Consider the following 23,611-nt stretch of genomic DNA (forward strand, 5'->3'; position numbering starts at 1 on the left):
GACGTTTTTTTTTTTTTATGCAACAATTTAAATTCTTACATCATACAAAACAGAACGCAGGTTAACGAGAAAATACTAAAACAAACAAAAAAATATAAAAAATGTAACAATTATTTTCTTGTTATTCTTGTTATTCACTAGGGTTAATGTTTTAATAAAATAGTTCAATTCAAATTTAAAAAAATTGTAATTTTGCTATATAAGTTTTGAATTTTTGTTTGTGTATAAAATATTTGGCAACAAGAATTTAAAAAAAATCACAATCATTTCAATGGTCTTGTTATCATTGCAATAGTAAAATATTATATCTTTCAAGTCAAAAACATGGTTAGTGTTCATAATGGTAAACAAGTATTTTACAAGGTTTTCCCAAAATTCTGACACAAATTTACATTCAAAGAACAAGTGAGACAGATTCTCACCTTCTTTTTCACAGAAAACGCAGATATCATCAATAGCCACAAATCTGGATATCATAGAATTACATGAATATATCTTATGTAAAATGTTTAAGTGCACTTCCTTAACTTTGTTTGGTATACAATATTTGTAAGGCCTTAACCATGCATTTTTCCAGACAATGTCAGGAATAAGCATGTTCCAGAAAATTTTTCCTCTCGGTGTAAGTTGGTTTTGTGAATGAAGAATTTGTCTTATATATTTATTATAACAAGATTTCTCAAGTAAGCCCACACCTTCCAATCTGAGTTCTGGATAAACTTTGTGATCATTACCAAAGCTAAGATGAGTTTTCATTAATGTAGTTAGACCACTGGGAACGGCTTTGATCACAGAAATAAACTCTCTGAAAGGTATTGGAAACTCGTTCAATGTTATAAATTGTTCATATGTGAGAATATTACCCTTGTGGTCGAAAATATCAAGAACAAAGTCAATATTCCTCTCATGCCAGCTGGGGTAGAAAAATTACTTATTCTTTACAGTTATGTCTGAATTATTTCACAAAAGAGCTTTATGTGGGAAAAAAATTGTGCAGGAAACATATTTTCCAGGCCATTAAAGCTTGTTGGTGAAACCTAGCCAATTTAGCAGGTAATCTTTCAGGAATATGACCTCCCAACTTATTAAACACATTATTTGGAATGAAATACCATATTGAATCAGTATTGATCAAACATCTTTTCAACCAGTTGATCTTGAAAGTGTTATTTATGTCAACAAAATCCAACACTTCTAGACCGCCTTCAGCTCTTTTGTTAGAAAGAACTGACTTTTTTAGTTTGTGACACTTATTTCCCAGATGAAGTCAAGAAAGGTCTTACTGATCTCTTTACAAGTAGCAGGATTTACACATGAAGATAATGAGGGTTACACAAAACGAGACAGTCCCTCTGCCTTGGACAGAAGTACTCTCCCAAGTATAGAAAGATCTCTTTGTAGCCAATTATTAAATATATTTTTGGCTTTCTTAGTTTTAGGAGAGAAATTCAAATGTTGTCTGATTAAGTGGTTTTTTGACAGATGTATTCCTAAATATTTAACACAGTCCTCTACAGGAATATTTTCTATTTCTTTATCATCAGAGTCAAATAAACATAAGATTTCACATTTAGAAACATTCAGTTTTAATCCTGATGCAAAAGAAAATGCAGTTATAGCATTAAGGGCATGGGCGACCTGGTCTTTGTCTCTTAAAAAAAGAGTAGTAGCATCAGCCAGTTGGGAAATGTTGATTTCTTTGTTAAAAATGGTTAAGCCATACAAATTTGCATTATTCAGAATATCTAGAGATAGAAGTTCCACAACCAAAATGAATAAAAATTGCGAAATTGGGCATCCCTGTCGTACACTTGATACTGAATCTTTTGGAAGTATTAAGGTTTAGTAACACAGAACTATTTATATCTTTGTAAAACATGCAAATTACTTTGATAACATTTTCACCGAATCCAAAAAAGTTTGAGGCCTAAAGAGAAATTCATGTTCAATTGTGTCAAAGGCTTTACAGAAGTCCAAAAATAAGACAACCGCATCTGAGTCAATTGCATCTGAATAATCTATAAGGTCCAAGACTAAACGAATGTTAGAGTTTACGTAACGGCCCTTCATAAATCCTGTTTGAGTCTCATTTATAATGGTATCTATTCCTTTCTTTAAACTTTTGGCATAAACCAGAGCAATCAATTTGTAATCAATATTTAATAAAGTAATTGGTCTCCAATTGTCAATGAGACAAGGGTCTTTATCGGGCTTCGGAATCAATTAAATAAGGCCCTGTTTCATAGTGGAGACCATTTCCCCACTTTTAATGCAATCTTGAAACATATTAAAAATCGGGTCTTCTAGTAACTCCCAAAACCAGGTGATTTCCCTTTTTTTCATTGAATTCAGAGCCTCTCTAATTTCTTCAATTGACACAGGTGAATCGCAAAATGAGTGGAAATCATCCTCACAGGGACATAATTCTGAATGTGGCAAATGTAGCTTTCACAACCATTTTCCTGAAATTGAGAGCTGTAAAGGTTTTCATAAAAGGAATTGACAAATGATGATATTGTAATGGGATCTTTGCATAAAACATTGTTAATTTTGAGTGCAGTTATAGATTTTCTTTTGTAGTTTCTCTTTTCAAGTGCAAAAAAGTAACTAGTGTTTCTTTCCCTCTCTTCAATCCATTTTGCTCTTGACCTTACAAAGGCACCCATTGCCAGATCCGTGTAAAGCTGTTCTAATTCTAGTTGTAAAGACTTGAATACAGACTCCTCTTCTTCAGATAGATTACCTTTCTTTAGAAAACTGTCAAGCTTGCTCATCATCTCTTTTTCTCTAAGGTTCTTTAAGTGCATCAGCTCTTTGGCGAGTTTAATGGCTACCACTCTGACTTTATATTTGAAAAATTCCCATCTATTTCCATGACCCAAGTCTTTTCTTGCAAAAATATCTTTAGCTAACGATTTGATTTTTTCAATTAGAGTAGAATCTTTAAGAAGTGTGATTTTTAATTTCCAATATCCTCGAGTACCTTTTGATTTTTTAGTAGCTTGTAAACTCAGGGAAATCAAGTGATGTTCAGAAAAGGGAGCCAACTGATGATCTACATCTATAACAAATTGTAACAAAAAGGCGGAAATTAGGAATAAATCTATTCTAGATTTACGTGACATAGTTTTGTTGGTCCAGGTATAACCCTTTGCATCCGGATTGAAATAACGCCAAGCATCCTCAACACAGAGATCCTTGCAAGTAGTGATAATATTGCTATTTTGAGGGCTTTGACTCGTTCTTGGAGGAAAACGATCAGCAGATGCATCAGGTGTTCATTTAAATCCCCTGACATAATTAGAAAAGCCTCTGAGTATTTGATGCTTAAATCCTGTACTTTCCGGGTAAGTTGGGTAAAAAAGGTCATTATTATTTGGAGAATGTGAGTTATGTCCGTATACATTACAAATGATGAAAATAGCACTGTCAGGTTTAACAGTTACTATGACCCATCTCCCATCTTGTGAAGATGTGGATTCTAGAACGTCACCTTTAAACTTGTGAATAAGTGTCAAAACACCAGCAGAGTGATTTGATCCATGATTGAAATAGGCCATATCTCCCCATTGTGCTTTCCAAAATTTCAAATCACTTTCACCCGAATTAGTTTCCTGAAGGACAAAATCTGCGTTACTGCGTTTACAATGTAAAAATAAAGCTTTCCTTTTAAGATTTCTCAAACCCCTAGTATTCAGACTAACGATATTGAGTGAATTGACAACGAACTCCTGCATTAAAAAAGAAAGAACACAAATTAGATAACACAAGTAGTAATGTGAATAAAACAAACAGTGAACCTTGAGAGGATTACTCCGACGGAAAACCACTCAAATCAAATCAAATTTTATTTGTCACATACACATGGTTAGCAGATGTTAATGCGAGTGTAGCAAAATGCTTGTGCTTCTAGTTCCGACAATGCAGTAATAACCAACAAGTAATCTAACCTAACAATTCCACAACTACTACCTTATACACACAAGTGTAAAGGGATAAAGAATATGTACATAAAGATATATGAATGAGTGATGGTACAGAACGGCATAGGCAAGATGCAGTAGATGGTATAGAGTACAGTATATACATATGAGATGAGTAATGTAGGGTATGTAAACATAAAGTGGCATAGTTTAAAGTGGCTAGTGATACATGTATTACATAAAGATGGCAAGATGCAGTAGATGATATAGAGTACAGTATATACATATACATATGAGATGAGTAATGTAGGGTATGTAAACATTATATTAAGTGGCATTGTTTAAAGTGGCTAGTGGTACATTTTTACATAATTTCCATCAATTCCCATTATTAAAGTGACTGGAGTTGAGTCAGTATGTTGGCAGCGGCCACTAAATGTTAGTGGTGGCTGTTTAACAGTCTGATGGCCTTGAGATAGAAGATGTTTTTCAGTCTCTCGGTCCCTGCTTTGATGCACCTGTACTGACCTCGCCTTCTGGATGATAGCGGGGTGAACAGGCAGTGGCTTGGGTGGTTGTTGTCCTTGATGATCTTTATGGCCTTCCTGTGACATCGGGTGGTGTAGGTGTCCTGGAGGGCAGGTAGTTTGCCCCCGGTGATGCGTTGTGCAGACCTCACTACCCTCTGGAGAGCCTTACGGTTGTGGGTGGAGCAGTTGCCGTACCAGGCGGTGATACAGCCCGACAGGATGCTCTCGATTGTGCATCTGTAGAAGTTTGTGAGTGCTTTTGGTGACAAGCCGAATTTCTTCAGCCTCCTGAGGTTGAAGAGGCGCTGCTGCGCCTTCTTCACAACGCTGTCTGTGTGGGTGGACCAATTCAGTTTGTCCGTGATGTGTACACCGAGGAACTTAAAACTTTCCACCTTCTCCACTACTGTCCCGTCGATGTGGATAGGGGGGTGCTCCCTCTGCTGTTTCCTGAAGTCCACAATCATCTCCTTTGTTTTGTTGACGTTGAGTGTGAGGTTATTTTCCTGACACCACACTCCGAGGGCCCTCACCTCCTCCCTGTAGGCCGTCTCGTCGTTATTGGTAATCAAGCCTACCACTGTAGTGTCGTCCGCAAACTTGATGATTGAGTTGGAGGCGTGCATGGCCACGCAGTCGTGGGTGAACAGGGAGTACAGGAGAGGGCTCAGAACGCACCCTTGTGGGGCCCCAGTGTTGAGGATCAGCGGGGTGGAGATGTTGTTACCTACCCTCACCACCTGGGGGCGGCCCGTCAGGAAGTCCAGGATCCAGTTGCACAGGGCGGGGTCGAGACCCAGGGTCTCGAGCTTGATGACGAGTTTGGAGGGTACTATGGTGTTAAATGCTGAGCTGTAGTCGATGAACAGCATTCTCACATAGGTATTCCTCTTGTCCAGATGGGTTAGGGCAGTGTGCAGTGTGGTTGCGATTGCGTCGTCTGTGGACCTATTGGGTCGGTAAGCAAATTGGAGTGGGTCTAGGGTGTCAGGTAGGGTGGAGGTGATATGGTCCTTGACTAGTCTCTCAAAGCACTTTATGACGACGGAAGTGAGTGCTACGGGGCGGTAGTCGTTTAGCTCAGTTACCTTAGCTTTCTTGGGAACAGGAACAATGGTGGCCCTCTTGAAGCAGGTGGGAACAGCAGACTGGGATAAGGATTGATTGAATATGTCCTTAAACACACCAGCCAGCTGGTCTGCGCATGCTCTGAGGACGCGGCTGGGAATGCCGTCTGGGCCTGCAGCCTTGCGAGGGTTAACACGTTTAACTGTTTTACTCACCTCGGCTGCAGTGAAGGAGAGCCCGCAGGTTTTGGTAGCCGGCCGTGTCAGTGGCACTGTATTGTCCTCAAAGCGAGCAAAAAAGTTATTTAGCCTGTCTGGGAGCAAGACATCCTGGTCCGCGACGGGGCTGGTTTTCTTTTTGTAATCGGTGATTGACTGTAGACCCTGCCACATACCTCTTGTGTCTGAGCTGTTGAATTGCGACTCTACTTTGTCTCTATACTGGGACTTTGCTTGTTTGATTGCCTTGCGGAGAGAATAGCTACACTGTTTGTATTCGGTCATGTTTCCGGTCACCTTGCCCTGGTTAAAAGCAGTGGTTCGCGCTTTCAGTTTCACGCGAATGCTGCCATCAATCCACGGTTTCTGGTTTGGGAATGTTTTAATCGTTGCTGTGGGTACGACATCGTCAATGCACTTTCTAATGAACTCGCTCACCGAATCAGCGTATTCGTCAATATTGTTGTTGGACGCAGCTGAGGTAGCGGTGGTTAACAGTATAACAAATCTATTTACTTCCTTTTTTTTAGTTGGCAAGTGTTCATCAAGTGTAGTTCGGACAGTACATTTATTCGTGGTAGTACATTAACTGTACTCTTGGCAGTACTCACAGTTCCAGTTTGGTTAATGTCAGTTACCCAGTAATCATACATCATTCGATAAACGCGTGTGGGCCCTTGAACCCAGCCTTCTTTCCTTCTTGTCGTGCCTTCTGTATAAGCAGCCACAGTTTCTCCCTGGCAGCCTGATCCTGCGGTATGAGAGCTTCTTTGATGCGGAGATTCTTCTCGTCCAGAAACGTGTTCCCCTTGGCCGTTCCCCAGACGATGTCCCTGTAATTGCGCTTAGTTAAGTGCAAGATGATATTGCGAGGGGGTCCATCAGATCTTTGTTTCCCAAGTCGATGTACCACATCAATCACGTCTCTTAGCCTGTCTTTGATGCACAGAGCCACCTTTCCCAGGATATTAATGACTGTTTCCCTAATATCCTCTCCCTCTACCTCTTTTACACCTTGGATTTTCAGATTCCACCTGCGAGAGTACCTTTGAAGTTCAGCTACATTCTCACACAGCTCATTATTTAGGATTGCATTTTCTTCAACTCATTCTCTAGGAACGTTATCTTTTTTGCCGACGGTTACTGACAGTCAACCATTGTTGCGCTTTCGTAAATTCCTCAGTTTTCTGCACTCTGGCACACTTGGACGAGAGTGCTCTGAAATCGCATTAGATAGCCAGAGTGAATATAACAACACCTATAGACAACCCAGGTGCTAGGGGAAAATCCAGACACTCAACCAAGGCTTTAAAAAAACAAAGCTTTCACTTTAATTAAAAAATATTTTAATGCACCATTAATAAAAGAGTCCAACGCATTAATACAAGAGAAATATTGCAAATAATATTAAAATCAAATTAAAATGAAAAACAAAAAAGAACAATGGAAGGTATGTACAGTTTTCCTCATGGGAAGTAGGAGAGGAACAACGTATTTACAGACTGGAACCAGTGTGTTTCTACGAGAAACAAACACCTCTACAATATGTACATTTGTCAGAACTTTTTTTCCATCTTTTTATTTTAAAGTTAGAGGGTTGGTTTGTACTGAAAAGCGCCTGTTGCAACAAGAAATATAGATTACTTTTCTGCTGTGGAAGAAACAGAAAACGGAGGGGCCTTGTGACATTTAAAACATCTCAATCAAAGATTAAAACTTGTGACAGCGACTGCTTGAGTTGAGAGAGCATGGATAACAGTGAAAAATGACCCCTCGAGATCGACTTAACTAGATTTACCAGATCTGATCTACACAAGTTCACCCTTTAAAACCATTCAGAACACACACTCAATGACAAAGTCCAACATACACAGACCTCAACACTTGTATAGAGGTCAATGGGGCAGAGTTATGTTTGGGCTCCCGAGTGGCGCAGCGGTCTAAGGCACTGCATCTCAGTGCAAGAGGCGTCACTACAGTCCCCGGTTTGATTACAGGCTGTATCACATCCGGCCGTGATTGGAAGTCCCATAGGGTGGTGCACAATTGGCCCAGCATCATCCGGGTAGGCCATCATTGTAAATAAAATAAAAATTCTTAATAACTGACTTGCCTGGTTAAATAAAGGTTACATTTAAATTAAAAACATTTTTTGAACAGATTTGTCTGTAATGGTTTGCCAAATAAGGGAGATTTCATAGAAACAGTTTCTGACAGTGTGCCTTGACCATGTCATACAAAAAGCGCAGACAACCTGACATTTGCAGGTTGTTCAATAGCACAAAACTTCTAATTGACAGTGAGAGCACATTCACACGACAGGAATAAAATCACTCGCTCCCGTAAGAATACATTCTCTTAACACAGATACACACGGGTCAGGTCCTTTCTCTGCTTCCTAACGTGAGGAGGGACAACATCACAATGGGGAAAGGGGAACGTAAAAGGAACAAACAAAGCATTCCAAATTGAGATAAACCTGCAGACTAAAACTCAGCAGCCATCTTAAGCTTTAAAGATAAACTGATGTGACGCCACACACTATTTGATCTACAAATGATTTGTTCTTATTTAGCATTTAAGTCTATGGTCTCTCATCCAAACAAACTGGTGAGGGGAGAGTCACACACCCACCTACAGCTCACGCAACTAAATCAGAACAAGAATAAGAATATGCAATACTATAAAATGACAAAGCTCAAACAATCTTCATGTTTGGAAATCTTGCATAACTGAAGTCCCAATGGATTAGAGTGTGTAACTAAAACTGCGCTGCGAACGAGCGCCTTTAAAACCCTGAATATGTTTGTAAATCCTGTGCGTCTATGTGCGGATTGGTGTGTGTGTGGGTAGAGAGTTTGGGTTAGCGGGAGCTTTCGGACCACACCCTATCTGTGCGGAGGCACAGACCAGTTCTGATAGGTTACGGTTGCATTCTCTATTCCAAGGAAAGGCTGTTGGCAGGGGGGGGGGGGGGGGGGGGGAATGGCCACCCTTGATCGAACGGGAACAAGTGGTCCTAAGTTATTAAATCCTGCTACAGCGGAGACTACTGCTGCATTTCAAGGGTTTGGGGTACAGGAGAGGGGGCCCGATTATTAATCACACCCCTGGGAAGGAGAGTCTCACAGCCCCTAAGATAATAAACCATAACCCCAGGTAAATTAAAGCATGTGAACAGTGCAAACGTTACATGTCTCTCTGTTTTCTGGATATGGTACAGACAACTGTTTGACAGTCTGGAGGAGCAGGTGGGCTTTGGGGTCAGGAGGGGGGCTGTTGGTGGTGGGTGTGGCTTTGTTCTTGGTTATAGTCGGGGGTTGTGGAGGGGGGACAGGAGGGACTGAAACGGGGCACTGCCACACCTCAGTGTGAGAGTGGTCATGCTGTGATATCTAGTTGAGCGTCCCACGGCAGTTCTCTGTTCCACACAGACAGGGAATCTTATTTTCCTCTAGAGGGAACTTGTAGTCGTAGGTAATCTCTTCATTCATGCCAATGGCCTGCTTGGAGTAGATCACGATCTTCTTCTGGGATTCTATGGTGATCACCTTTGCATAGCAGTTAGGCTGGGGAAGGAAGAGGACAGAGACCAGTTATAGGTAATTCAAAGAAAACAAAACGACTTAAGAGGATCTTACCAGTCAATGTTACTGTGAACATTGTGTGTGTATCAGAGTCACTAAATATCTATGATAGAAATATGTGTATTTCTATTTAGTCTTCACGTTGCTTCACTCCATTGTTATATCCTGTATTGTTTTGCTTGTGCAGGTATAGGCTGACTCACAGTGCAGCAGTGGTTGATGAAGCGTGCCAGGTTGCCTAACTTGGTAGCATCAATGATGGTGTCGTGGTCCACTCTGAACAGGTAGCTGCTCCCAATGCCCTGCTGGGCATAACGCTTCTCTCTGTTGTCAGCCACCATCTGGCAAAGAAACGGGCACAAACAGTCAAACAATGATGCCAGATGAACACCCAGGAAAGACAAACACTGATGTTTGCCATGTGTCTATTGCTAATGCTGACACCACACTATGGCTGAATGACGTACAGACTACAATATGGCCCTACACACATACACTCCTCAAGCAGTACAATGACCAGTACCTGTCTGATATTCTGGCCCACATACTCAATGACCATCTCGTCAGCAGCAATGGGTTCCATGGTGAACAGGCCCCATTCATGGATCCTACTGCGGCCAAATCGAAGCTTCTTCTTACGGAACTGAGGAAGGAAGCAAGAGTTAGTGCCATAGTGGTGCAATACTCATTTAGTTACTCTAGTCCAGGGTTTCACAAACTCAGTCCTGCACCACACAACTGATTAAAATAACCAACTCATCAAGCTTTGTCTAGACAACCGGATTGAATGCAATATCAGCCTTTCCTCTAGATTTCACCATAGTCCTGGATCAAAGTCTCATTATCAACACACTGGCATGGGTTTAAAAGGTCACGGTCTTCATTACACAGTAACAGAAGTGAGTTCTCAGAATGAAACCCATGGGAAATGACATGGTGGTTGTAGAGCAGAGGTAACACAGCAGTTAGATAATATCAGTGGTACACACAGTTCCAGGCTGCTGTTGTGTACCTTGAGCTGATTGAGTTTGAGCAGGTCAGAGTCCATGACTGCAGGGATGCCTATGGCACTGAGGAGGCGGCGCTGCTCCGACCGTCTCTCTGACAGCAGCCGGTTTGAGCCCTGAGGGGGAGGACAGAAGGAGAGTTACATTGGGCCAGTGACACACACAATCACATGGCCTTGAGCTAAATACTATTGAGTCAGAGGCACTTTGCCCTAAATGCTCAATAAAATAGTTAATCTGAGATTAAGCGAGTTCATTTTCATTGCCTCGAGCAGACGAGGCAATGAAACGCAAAGCTGTTGAATACATCTGCATGACAAACTCTGCGGGACTTCCTACAGCATTGTGAAGCATATGCTAAAATAAGAAATACACTACTTGTTCACCAACTTTCCTGTATTCAATGACCAAAGGTCATCAATCTTATTGGAACAAAACCTGTGACCACAGAGCCTATGACAAGCAACAACATGACACCATTGTATGAAAAGCCAGAGACTATATATAGTATAAAAAGGAGAGAGATGGCAAAGAGAGGTGTGCGTACCGAGGCGTCGTAGTCGGCAGCCTCCAGTAGGGCCTGCTCAGGCAGTTCCAGATCCAGGTAGACATCCTTCTCCTTCCTGCTGATGGCGTAGTAGCCCTCGCTCCTGGCACAGCCTGTCACGTGCTCCCGCAGCTGCCCGTCTGCACTCTTCTTCTTACGCCGCGGGTTGGGGATGTTGGTAAGTGCAGGCCACACGTTAAGGCTAACAACAGTTACTGTTGAACACACACCAGTCCATCTTAATACACATGCATCATTACACACCATTTCATCTACTTCCACCACAGGAGGTTGGTGGCACCTTAATTGGGGAGGATGGGCTTGTAGTAATGGCTGGAGCAGAATAGGTGGAATGGTATCAAATACATCCATCACATGGTTTCCAGGTGAATGATGCCATTCTATTTGCGCCGCTCAAGCCATTATTATGAGCCGTCCTCCCCTCAGAAGCCTCCACTGACTTCCACAAACCGGTACATTACTTAAAACACAGCTCAACTGTTCATAAGAGGCATCAACACATGGAAGATCCTAAACCACAAGCAGGGCTTCTAACCCTCATTCCAAACCCCCTGCCCTGCCAGTAGTAAAGGATATCAGTGTGGTGGACCCAGTGTGTGTCGTTGAGCCAGTCGGTGCTGTGGTCGTCCTGCAGCAGCTTCTCGTAGGTCGTCTTCAGCAGCGTCATGTCCTCCATGTCTAGACCAGAGTTCCAGATGTCATACAGGATGGTCATCTGCTCAAACTCGCTGCGCTGGTCAAACGTGACGGGCTCCGGGGCAGGGATGGGCTTGGGCCAACGCTGCGACGAAGTCAACCCGGCCTCCTGGAGGAAGAGGCGCTCGCTCTTCCTCACATCATCCCACTCTTCATCTTCCTCGTCCTCTGTGTTAGACAGCTCACCCGGCTCCAGCTGCTCCACGTCCACATCCTCCTCCAGGTCCACCTCCTGACAGGAACCGGGGACAGGAAGAGGGAGAGAGTGGGAGAGGGACAGGAACAAGGAGAGAGTGGAAGATGTCAACTCAGGAACTAAAATTAGCCTGTAACAGGTTCTTAAATACTGGTCAATACAGGCCATAGGATGGGACTTTCTAGATTAGACTGTAATTTAGTAGTAATTTGTTTGACATTATTAATATATATTTACATGACAATTTGGCCATGTAACTGTCAAGCTGTGAAACTTTGTGCAATTGAGGAAAGACGTTGCTTTGCATGTCATTTTAAGACAACAAAGTTACAGTAAATGTAAGCTGTGGTTGAGCAACACCCTATCTTTACATGTTGACGCACCATGCTCAACACTTCTTAGTTGTGACACTTGACTCAAGCACAAACCCACAAACCCTCACACCTCTAGTTTCCTCTTCTGTTTCTTGGTCTGGTGTTCCTTCTGCTTTTTCGTTTGCTGCAACTCCAGATTTTCCTTATCTTTCCTCCTCCTCTTCTTGTTCTTCTCTTTCCCCATCTCCTCCAGTTCGCTCTCCCTCGCCGCCATTCCCTTCCTCTTGGCTGATGGGGTGAGAGGTGTCAGCACAAAGGCCTTGGCCATGTCTCCATCCTCACACAGCAGCCCCATGCCAGACAGACACTCACCCTGGTGTTTCTCCCTAGAGGGCAGGGGTTCCCCTATGACCTCCTCAGGAGCTTCCAGCACCCCAGAGATGGCGTGATGGTTGAAGTCTGCAGGGAGGAGCACCCCAGGCTCCTGTTTGGAGACACTCCTCTTTTGGGCAGGGATGAGGTGGAAGGGGGCTTTGGAATAGTTGTGTTCCTGCAGGGCAGACAGTCCCTGTGGGTCCATAACCAGGGGGAGGGCTTTGGGAGAGAGGAGAATCTCCTCCTCCATCTTTTGCTCCTCTGCCTCGTCTGACGTCTCCGTCTCCTCTGAGTCTCCAGCGTCTGGGTCCAGCTTCAGGGCCACATCAGCCAGGACAGACAGATCAGCCGTGGGGGCCGAACCCAGCTGTAGCAGGCTGGATGCTCCCAGCTGCTCACTGAGTCTCAGCCTCTGCAGTCCTTCCTCTTCCTCCTCCTCTCTGAGGGTGTGGAAGGAGGGGAGAGGGGTGGGGGTCGACAGGCTGACAGTTCTGGGGCGTCCCCTGCCCCGGCCCTTTGTGACAGGGGGCGGGGCCTCCTCGAAGACCATCTTGACCATGGAGGCGTGGTCCAGGGGGAGGTTCTGCACGGTGCGACACACCCACACTGGAGCGGGAGATTTGGGGGAGGCCCCCCGTTTGTTGGGGGACTTGGTGGGGGTGATTGGGGGGGACACCAGAGGGACAGGGCTCTTTTTTGAGTCTTCTGGGCGTACAGGCGAGGGAACAGTGAGAACAGGGGAGGGAGAGAGGGCATTGCCTTCGCCTGGTTTGGAGGCAAAGGGGAGGAGTGAGAGAGTCTTGGAGGGGGTGGTTCCAGGTGTGGAGGCGATGAAAATGGAGTCTGGAAGGTGAGATTTCATGTGGGACAAGAGAGGAGAGGCAGTGGAGGGAGGTGGGGACAAGGGGACCATTGGAAGGTGGGGTTTGTAGTCGCTCTCCCTGGTAGAGAACGAGACGGTCTTCCTTCGCTTCTTGAGAGGAGGCACAATGACAATTGGGGAGGAGGGGCGGGGGGCTGGAGGACGAGCGTTTGAGCTGAGTGTTGATGAATCCTTCTTGCTGGCAGCAATTTCTGAGATATGGGCACATATTTGAATTATGAATCAGGTGAAAAACAACATTGGCACTTGCCATGGAAATGAACATCAGTAACAGAGAAACTAAATGTGTGACTAACCAGCTTTGATCTCGGCGCTGAGCGGTGCTTTTGGAACAGCAGCTGCAGACTTTTCTCTGGAGTGAACAACAAGTGGAATGGTCAGTATCAACCCAGACACACATTGAGCAACAAATCAAGTTTCAATAAAGACACTTCCATAGAAAATATATAGAAAACATTTTGGATACTTATATACAGGTATATTCAAAATCAGGAACACTGTTCAAAACGTACCGGTCATCCCCCTTCTCTGTATCCAGAGCTGTGCTGTCCATCGTAGACTCATCCATGGTGTCCAGTCCACTGCCGGCCTGCTCTCCTTCCTCCTCGTCTTCAGAGGAAGAGGAGGATGATGATGTTGAGGAGGAAGAACTCTCTGTGGATGAGGAGAGGCTCTCATCATCGCTGTCCGCACTCAAGGCCTCATCTGAAGAAAGAAGTGAGAGGAAGTGAGAGATGATAAGATGGCATGATGGAAAAGGTAGATAAGAAAGCCTGTGAGGGGGGCACATTGGCTTCAATAAGGATAACATGAAGAATGCTAGATTTACCTTCTGACCCCTTGTCACTTCCCTCCTCGTCCTCCTACAGAGAGGAACAGAAGGACACAGTTTGTGATAATATACAATAGTGTCTCAGGCTCAACCCAAGTCAATGAAGCCAAAGTACAGCAGAGTATGAAGAGGTATACAGTGAAATGCTGCCATCTAGCCAGCACTATGGGGAAATACAACAACACTGCCAGTATGTACTGCTTGCGGAAATCATCAACTGATTAGAAGAATCCTGCATTATTGTTTCTGTAGCCATTTATTCAATTTTTGAGATAAGATGAACTTTATTATGTGGAGAAACATTTTCATGCTAAATTATCCCTTGCACATGCAGACACACACCTTATCTGAAGAAGAACCGTCAGAAGTCTCTTCTCCTTCGCTGTCCAGGTCCCAAGGTTTCCGACTTCTCATCTTCTTCTTCCTCCGCCTGCTGTTCCTCTCAGCCCTGTGGCCCTCCCCATCTGCCATTCTTCCCTCTAGACCCTTGTCATGGTACGAGTCTGGGGGGGAGAAGGAGAGAGAAGGTGAGCAAACATAGGAAACACAAAGACAGTCGGTGACAAATCCCCAAAGGGATTCCCAAAGGAGGGGGTCATTGATGAAAAGCTCACCTTCGTCGTCATCCTCTGGTGGTGTCTTGGGTCTCTTCATCTCTCCTACCTCTGCTAGCTCCAGAGGTTCTTTCCTCTTCACCTGGACACAATACACACACACAGTTAATATCATGATAAGTTATGGTGGAAAAAATCCCTAAGTGAATGGATGGATACATTGGAGTAATGTCTATATACATGAACATGTATTAGTGTAATGTCTATATACATGAACATGTATTAGTGTAATGTCTATACATGTACATGTATTAGTGTAATGTCTATATACATGAACATGTATTAGTGTAATGTCTATATACATGAACATGTATTAGTGTAATGTCTATACATGAACATGTATTAGTGTAATGTCTATACATGAACATGTATTAGTGTAATGTCTATATACATGAACATGTATTAGTGTAATGTCTATATACATGAACATGTATTAGTGTAATGTCTATATACATGAACATGTATTAGTGTAATGTCTATATACATGAACATGTATTAGTGTAATGTCTATATACATGAACATGTATTTGTGTAATGTCTATATACATGAACATGTATTTGTGTAATGTCTATATACATGAACATGTATTTGTGTAATGTCTATACATGTACATGTATTTGTGTAATGTCTATATACATGAACATGTATTTGTGTAATGTCTATATACATGAACATGTATTAGTGTAATGTCTATACATGAACATGTATTAGTGTAATGTCTATATACATGAACATGTATTTGTGTAATGTCTATACATGAACATGTATTTGTGTAATGTCTATACATGTACAGTACTAATCCATCTCTATTTCCTATGCACAGTACAAACATGTATGTATCAGTAACTGACAATTCCCCAGTTCCAACTGCTGCCTCTGTGTACTTGTTTACCTTGAATGAGGGAAGTCGTAGCGCCCCTCTCAGTGAGAAGCCTTCCATTCCTCCACTCTTGGCCCAGTCCACCAGAGACATGAGGGGCTCCCGGGGCTTGCTGCTGGCCTTGTTCTCCTCCTTCTTGTCCTCGTCCCTCACTGCAGCCACACCCCGAACCATGGTCTGGAACGGCTGGGGAGGGAGGACAGATGTGGATTTACAAAAGCCAATGGGTATCACAGCAAATCAAATAATGGATAAAAAAATAAAAACAGGAAAACCATGTATGACTTAAAAAACAGAAATCAGAAACCCATTTCAATTGACCAGATGGGTATACTACGATGCAAGCTAGATCTACTCAGGGTTTTCAGAAACTAGCCAGCTTCAGTTAGCTTCACATTCCAGCTCAGATTTCATCCGTAATACAAGGGTGGATATTGCTTGTCCGCCTGCCGCTAACTCTAGCAGGCTTGTAACTGCGTGTGCATGTCGCACGTGGCTAATCGAACAACAAACTCGTCGAGACAATACTGAAACATCAATCCATGGGCGAGAAAGTGACACATTTTAATTGTGCGTCAAGTTTCAAATGCATTCTGTCATTACTAATTGTAATGCGATAGGTATTTTAACATTTATGTTTAACATACAAAAAAACATTTGATTAATAAAATGAGGGGGATGATGGAGGGAGGGAATCTTGATGAGAGGGAGGGAATCGGATTCATTTGGTCCTCAACTCATGGCAGACACTTCATTCAGGATAAATGGAGTTAGCCCTAAGTTAGCCTGCAGGTTAGTTCTGAAGGATTCGTTGCCATAGAAATGTACCTGGCTGAAGGGTGAGTCACTTTCATGGCACCAGTTATCCCGAGTTGAACTCAAGGGTTGCCCAAAGTTACCTCACTAACTCCTCAAACCAGGTATGTAGTATAGGGCATTTTTTCTGTGCTTTCTGAACATGTTGTTCCACTCTCTTACCTTGGCTTTGGTCTCCTTGCGCTCCCACCACTCGTCAAAGGTTCCAAAGGCGATGTTCTCCACCATCTTGCGGTTGAGGTCCCTCTGCATGATGCTCTTCATCTCCTGGATGAGGGTGGCCAGCACCAGCTGCACTGTGGCCTCGTGGGGGTTCTCTGTTAGCAGGGGCATTTGGGGGTCCCCCTCCGCCCCGTACTGGGCCTCTCCCCCCACAGGAGGCATAGTCCCATAGGGCGGAGGGGTGTGGTACGCGTAGTGTTCGGGTAAGACATGCGGGGCCCAGCCCGTGTGTGGAGGGGGGATGGCGTGGTGGTGGGGCATCTGAGAGGGGCCAGGGTAGGCGTAGGGCATGTGGGAGGGCATGTAGTGCTGGTCCTGCTCATAGCCACCCCCTTCTTGGTCCATGTAGGGGTGGTGGGTGTGTGGGGGAGGGGGCATGGAGTGGTAGTAGTCTGAAGGGGGGGCGTCGCCAGGGGCAGCGGTGCCATTAGAGGACATCCTCAGCTGGTGCAGCCGACTCAGCATCTGGGTCTGCATCTGGAAGGACATGGGGGCTCCGCCACTGTACTGGTTCATAAGCTCCATACTGCTGGCATAGTCATACATGTGTGGGGGCATGGGAGGAGGGTACTCAGAGTGCAGCTCCATGTGGCCCAGCGGTGGGGGGATGCAGGGGGGTGGAGGGGGCTGCAGGGAAAAGCCCGGGGGAGGGAGGTGAGGGGGGTAAGAGGGGATGGGTGGAGCAGGCATGGACGTGCCAAAGTGCTGTGTGGGGTCAGTGGGGGAGGCAGAGGGGTCTGTCTGGGAGGGCAGGGGGGCCTGGGATGAAGATGGAGAAGAGACGGAGGAAGGAGTGGCGTGGTGGGTGGTCACTGCTGTAATGGTGTGTTCTTCATCCTCGTCGGAGATCTCCATGTCTTCCCCAGAGGAATGAGGGGATGACTGCAGGAAGGAAAGAGGAGAGAATTCACAAATTTCCCACACTTTTGCATCAACTGACAATCCCTGCTAATACACCAACGTTTCCATACAATCTGTAAGATGTTCTTACCTGACTCTTTCCGTTGTAGGGGGGTGTCTGTGCCCCTTGTCTGGTCCTTGGATCAATAGGCTCAGGTTGGGCTGTCTCCTCCTGCAGAGGTCCTGTTCCATGGAGACTAGTATGGTCATCTGTGGTGGGGACGCGGGGTGAGAAGGTGGAGGAGGAGGAGGGGGTAGCTTGTGCTACTACAGTGGGACTCTTCCTCCCCTCTCCCCCCGTTCTCTGCTTCCTCCCTCTACGGCCGTCTCTATCCCTCTCTCCTTTCCTCCTCTGCTGGCCTCCACCATCTCCTCCTTGTCTCCTCCGCCTGTCTTTCTCCCCATCCTGCTCCCTCTGCTTATTGCTCCTGCCCTCGCCTGCTGCTCCTCCCTTCCCTGCTCCTCCCTCTCCTGCTGCTGCCACCTTCTCTCTCTGCCTTTCGTCCTTCCTGTCCTCTTCCTCATCTTCATCGGAGGGCAGGAAGGAGAACTTAGCTTTCTGCTCTTTCAGGAGCATCTCAATACGAGAGTCTAAGCTGCTGCTGTGGTAGACAAATGGCAGGCTCTCATTGGTGGAATCTGGCTCCGGGGAGGAGGAGTCTCGCTGGGGGGGTGGGGAGAGGGAAGTAGAGGAGGGGAGATGGTGTGGGAGGGAGGTGGAGGAGGGTGAAGTGGAGGAGGAAGCGATGGAGGAGTGGGGTGGAGAAGAGGGAGGGGTGGAGGGATGCTGAGGAGGGGGAGGTGGGGTGGTGGGCTGGCGTTTGGGCTTGGTCCACGTCTCCTCTCTGACTGGGCTCTCCTGGCCAAAGTCAAGAGTGCTGAGCGTCTCTGCTACAGCCGCCGCTATCACAGAGGCAGGGGGGAGGGGAGGTGGTGGAGGGGGCGGCAGAGGGGTGTGGTGGGATCGGGGGTCCTTGTCAGACACAGACCCCCTCTCCCCAGAACCAGCACCACTAGGCTGGGCACGATACACTGAGGAGGGCTCTAGGCGGGAGGAGACAGAGGGGTTGTGGGGAGGGGGTTGGTCTTTGGAGGAGGAGTAGGAGGGGTAGGCAGATGGAGGCGGGGACAGGCTGTTGGAGGAGGAGCGGTGGGAGTTGGAGTTGAATCTGGGGTCGGAGCTGTTTGAGTAGTCGCTGTCTCTGTCCCTCTCCCTGCTGTCTCGGTCGTGGCTGCTCCGTCGCCGGCTGCTGCTACTACTACTACTACTACTGCTGCTGTGATTGTGTGAGTGGTGGTTACGGTGTCTGCCGTGTTCTCTGGAGCCCAGGCTGTCCCGTCTGTAGCCCCTCTCCCTCTCTGAGTGATGCGAGTGGTGGGAATACTTGGAGGAAGAGTTGACCTCCTGGTAAGATGACCTTCTAGAGCCAATCCCACTGGCACCGTACCGCCCTCCTGAGTCCCTGTCCCGCTCTCTGTCCCTCTCTCTGTCCCGGTCTGCCAGAGGAGGCTGCTCGTACTGGGGTGCAAGAGGTGGGGGAGGCATTGCAGGGTGGTGTGCCATGTGCTGTCCAGCCCCTCCAGTGTTTGGGTATGTGGGGTAGAGCGGGGGCTCGTTAGGACGGAAAGGGCCGGTAGGGGGGTATGTGGGGCGACACCTTTGGTAGGGGTCTTGAGGGGGTGCATGGGGGTCCTCCGAGTACCGGGGAGCTTTGTATGCCCCGACTGAGGAGGAGACGGTAGAGGAGCAGGAGGAGGAGGGAAGCATGTCCTGGGGAGGGTAGCCACTGGTCAATGGGCCAGCACTGTATCCAACTTGTCTAAGAAACAAAAGGAGAAAGAGGGTTCATAGAGGGTTTACATATAACACAAGTTACCACATTGACTATTACTATCCTAATAAAGAGAAATGTGTATATCTTTTTGGAATGACAAACACATTTTTAGATAAATGAACAACTGAGCTACTATGCATTCTCCCCAATACTGACCTGGCAACAGCGTAGCCCGAGTCCTGTGAGACAGAGCGAGGGGTGTAGGGCGTTCCTCCTCCCTGCGAGGAAGCGGAGGAGCCTGGGGTGTAGGGCCCCCCCATGGAGGAGGGGGTCGTGTCTAGACGCTGCTCACTGAAGCCTGTGTCCACAGAGCAGGGGGTGGTGCTCCCAGGGGTGAGAGCCGGTACCCCTGCAGCCAAGCCCACAGCCAGGCCAGCTATCTCAGAGGACAGTCTCCGCCTGATATCTGACGACTGCACAGAGAGAGAGGAACAGGAAGATGGGAGAATTAGACAGAGAAAGTAAAAAACATTACACAGTAGAAATTTATGAAAGCCTCTCAAGAATGATGGACCATAAAGGTAAATCCTCCATGAAACTGTCAGTAGGATGATTGTGATGAGCCCTTCGTGAGTGTACCGTGTCTGGTTGTGTTGGCGCTGGGGGCTGGAACCGCTCTGTCAGGGCCTTGCCTCCTGTGGGCACAGTCTGGGGCGTGTAGGAGCCACTCACTATCAGGTCATAATACTTCTGCCTCTGCTGGCCTGCAGATACACACAAACATACCCATAAGACAAGGATGTAGCTAATATCTTCACAAAATTCAAATGTGACAACAATTATGTCTCCATAAAACACCTCTATACTTCAATAGTAATTGCAATAGAAGTTATTTTTATACAAAATAGATTTTTATATCAAATCAAACATAGATATTAAGCCATGAATCCATGTCATACCTTTGATGTCCAGCTGAGCGTGAATGATGTTACCCATGACGGAGGTGTTGTGCAGGTGTTTGACCGTGTCCTTCGCCCCCCTGGTGCTGGTGAAGAGCACGCGGGCCAGGCCCAGGTGCTTACGGGTCTTGGGGTGAAACAATATCTCCATCTCCTCCACCTCTCCAAACTTTGCGCACATCTCAGCCAGGAAGGGTTCCTTGATGTTGTCATTGAGGCGAGCGAAGGTCACCTCCTTGAGGGGAATGGGGCCCACGTAGAACTCATCCAGCTTTGGGAACAAAATAAGGAAATTAGAGATAGCATGCTACAGTGCAGCTTTTAGAGAGTGAGGCTGGTGTGAGTGTATGATGAGTCAGCAAGTTAGTTAGGGTCCTAACTTTGAACTTGGGTACTGGCAGGGCCATCTCTGTGTGCCTGGACCAGATTCTACGAGGTCGAGGGTCCCGCAAATCTCCCACTGGGGGGAACCCCGAGTCCTGGAGAGATGACAAGTAAAAGTCAAAGGCTCATGTTACAATTCAGGACATGTACAACAACCCTACTCCAAAATAAATAAAAAAAGGTATGTAAAAACAATACCAACCGGCACACTGAAATGCACCCCATCATATCGGTATATTTTGTTGTTAACCCTCCGGATGGCTGGGTCTTGGACGAGCTTATAGCTCTTCCATTGCAAACTGAGAGCTCGTTGTGTATCCGGCTCACTGTCTGGATCCATGCTATAACTGGAAGAGTGAAGTGGGAGATGCAACTGAATTAAGTGTTTTGGCACTAACGTTTCCATAATTTTGTATCCTCATAACAGGCACAAGTATACATGACGCTAGCTACATACTCGTATTTGGTTAAATAAAACATGTTTTAGAAAACCTTCTTTGATAAAACAGGTCACATCAATGTAGCATCAAACGTCAGTTCTTGTCATTGGTAACCTACCTCTGGCATACTGTAAACTCGCTCCAGCCTGGTGCTGCTGTCAAAACAATGACAACGTCACACGCTAGCTAGCTGTGTTTTGATAGGATTCCACTATTTTCAACCCGCTAGTTATGATTTAGATAACTACGGTAGCTTATTGTAACGTTAGTTATATATTTCGGATCACCTTAACTAACTAGCTATATCTAAACTAGATTAGCATGTGTAGCTAGCGTTAGCTGCTACCATACTCAGTTTCATTTAACAAGTTAGCTTGTTACCTAGGTAGCTATTCAAATCCCAACTAGCTAGTTAAGTTTCATACATTTTAAAGTGGTTATTCAAAATATTATTTCTGTACAACGATGCAAAGATCGACCTAAGTTAGCTTGCTAATCGTCATTCACTCGCCTAACCGAACCTGCCTCTTTCAAACCGATTGCCCGTTTCATCCGAAACTACCAACCCGCCGCTCAAGTGAACCTAGGCCTAGGACGAACGGGGAAAAACACTTGAGTATCAAACTGAAAAGATAACTCCGTTTTTGCTAGTGGGCACAATAGCTCAGTTCTAACAATGTCGATACTTTCCCGGTGCTGTGTAGTTACCATACAAAGCGTAATATTTCACGAACTATTTGTTTATGTCCTAAAACAAAATAATGTTAAACGAGCGGCCATCGCGTAACAAACCTGAAAGCCTCGCCTGCACTCCATCAGTCTTTGCGAATACATTTCGTCATTCGAAGTCAGCACTTTCCTCATACTCCATCCAGATACACGAAAATAAACGGAATAGTCAACTCAGTCAAAATACAAACGTCACCGACTAAAAATATATTACATTTTTTTCTGTTGGATGTGCCTACTACATACAGGTAGCTATAGGATTTTAAAAACTATTCGTCTGTGCCTTCTCTTGTCTATGACTACTTGTGGCGAATGTAAGGATCAATGTATCAGATGTGGCCTTAGAGATACCCATTCCATATAGTATAACTTGCAGGACATTGACACAGAAAAATGTATTATTTAATTATCCTCATACCTCCAGTTTTGAACGTCTTTACTTAGTTATATTATGCATACGGAGTACCAAAGAAGTTTCAAAAGAACTACTGCACAAGGAAACTATCAAGGGACAACACTGCCATCATGTGGCCAAACATGGCACCGCAGGGAAACGAGACACATGATCACATACGTCACACAATTAAAAAGGGTTATGTTCATAGCTGCGGGAAGTAGGGTTGCTGCAGCACCCCCTTAAACAAAAACATTACTCCTGTGTGAGCGGACAAAAACAAAATATTCCTCAGCAAAGCACAACTAGCTAGTGTGTGACGTTGCCATTGTTTTGACAACTGCGCCAGGGTGGGGGCAAGTTTGCAGTATGCCAGTAGTATACAACGGACGTTTAAAGCTACATTGGTGTGGTCCTTTTTATCAAAGGTTTGCGAAAACATGTTTATTTATTAATCAAATACGAGTATGTAGCTAGCATCATGTATACCTGTGCCTGCTATGACGATTTAAAAAAGGTAACATTACTGACAAACACTTCCATCTCCTACTTAACTCTTCCAGTTATCACATGGGTCCAGACAGTGAGCTGAATACACAACGAGCTTTCAGTTTGCAATGGAAGTGCTATAAGCTCATCCAAGACCAAGCCATCCGGACAGTTAACAAAATATACATGATACAGTGCATTCAGAAAGTATTCAGAACGCTCTACTTTTACCACATGTTTCTCATAATACACACAATACTCCATAATGACAAATCTAAAGCAGGTTTAGAAATTTTGGCAAATTTATTACAAATAAAACATAACATTTACATATGTAATCAGACCCTTTACTCAGTACTTTGTTTAAGCACCTTTGGCAGCGATTACAGCATTGAGTCTTCTTGGGTATGACACTACAAGTTTGGCACAGATGTTAGGGTTCAAGTCTTGGCTCTGGATGGCCCACTCAAGGACATTCAGACTTGCCCCGAAGCCACTCCTGTGTAGTCTTGGCTGTGTGCTTAGGGTCGTTGTCCTGTTGGAAGGTGAACCTTCGCCCCAGTCTGATGTCCTGAGCGCTCTGGAGCAGGTTGTCATCAAGGATCTCTGTATTATGCTGCTTTGATCTTTCCCTCATTCCTGACTAGTCTCCCAGTCCCTGCCGCTGAAAAACATACCCACAACAGGATGCTGCCACCACCATGCTTCACCGTAGGGATGGTGCCAGGATTCCTCCAGACGTAACGCTTGGCATTCAGGGCAAAGAGTTCAATCTTGGTTTCATTAGACCAGAGAATCTTGTTTCATGGTC

At 45.3% G+C, this 23,611-nt stretch overlaps 1 protein-coding gene and 1 long non-coding RNA gene across 6 annotated transcripts; one reads left to right on the plus strand and one right to left on the minus strand.

The window, feature by feature from the left end:
• Positions 1-7,793: 7,793 nt before the first annotated feature.
• LOC120040543 (histone-lysine N-methyltransferase SETD1A-like) lies at positions 7,794-22,013 on the minus strand. 4 transcript variants are annotated; one of them, XM_038985651.1, is made up of 20 exons: positions 21,981-22,013; positions 20,951-21,095; positions 20,745-20,843; positions 20,365-20,635; positions 20,045-20,169; positions 19,622-19,878; positions 17,722-19,450; positions 16,671-17,612; positions 15,705-15,878; positions 14,540-14,893; positions 14,195-14,228; positions 13,878-14,070; positions 13,662-13,717; positions 12,238-13,556; positions 11,478-11,829; positions 10,881-11,062; positions 10,339-10,449; positions 9,850-9,969; positions 9,530-9,667; positions 7,794-9,308 (listed from the first exon to the last, which is right to left on the minus strand). In XM_038985651.1, exons 2-20 carry the CDS (start codon positions 21,086-21,088, stop codon positions 9,135-9,137), a joined length of 6,768 nt encoding a protein of 2,255 aa, XP_038841579.1. In that variant the 5' UTR covers positions 21,089-21,095; positions 21,981-22,013; the 3' UTR covers positions 7,794-9,134. The 4 variants fall into 4 exon arrangements, with proteins under 4 accessions (XP_038841579.1, XP_038841587.1, XP_038841591.1 ...); XM_038985659.1 differs by lacking the exon at positions 21,981-22,013 and adding an exon at positions 21,307-21,944; XM_038985663.1 differs by lacking the exon at positions 21,981-22,013 and having other exon boundaries at positions 14,540-14,700; positions 14,812-14,893; positions 20,951-21,245.
• Positions 13,156-16,360, plus strand: LOC120040577. Of its 2 annotated transcripts, XR_005475703.1 has the most exons (4): positions 13,156-13,741; positions 13,904-14,124; positions 14,235-14,387; positions 14,532-16,360. It is a non-coding gene; the product is annotated as an uncharacterized LOC120040577 (long non-coding RNA). The 2 variants fall into 2 exon arrangements; XR_005475701.1 differs by having other exon boundaries at positions 13,156-14,124.
• Positions 22,014-23,611: the final 1,598 nt, after the last annotated feature.

This window comes from Salvelinus namaycush, chromosome 3 (genome assembly GCF_016432855.1).
Source record: "Salvelinus namaycush isolate Seneca chromosome 3, SaNama_1.0, whole genome shotgun sequence".
Classification (NCBI taxonomy): Eukaryota; Metazoa; Chordata; class Actinopteri; order Salmoniformes; family Salmonidae; genus Salvelinus; species Salvelinus namaycush.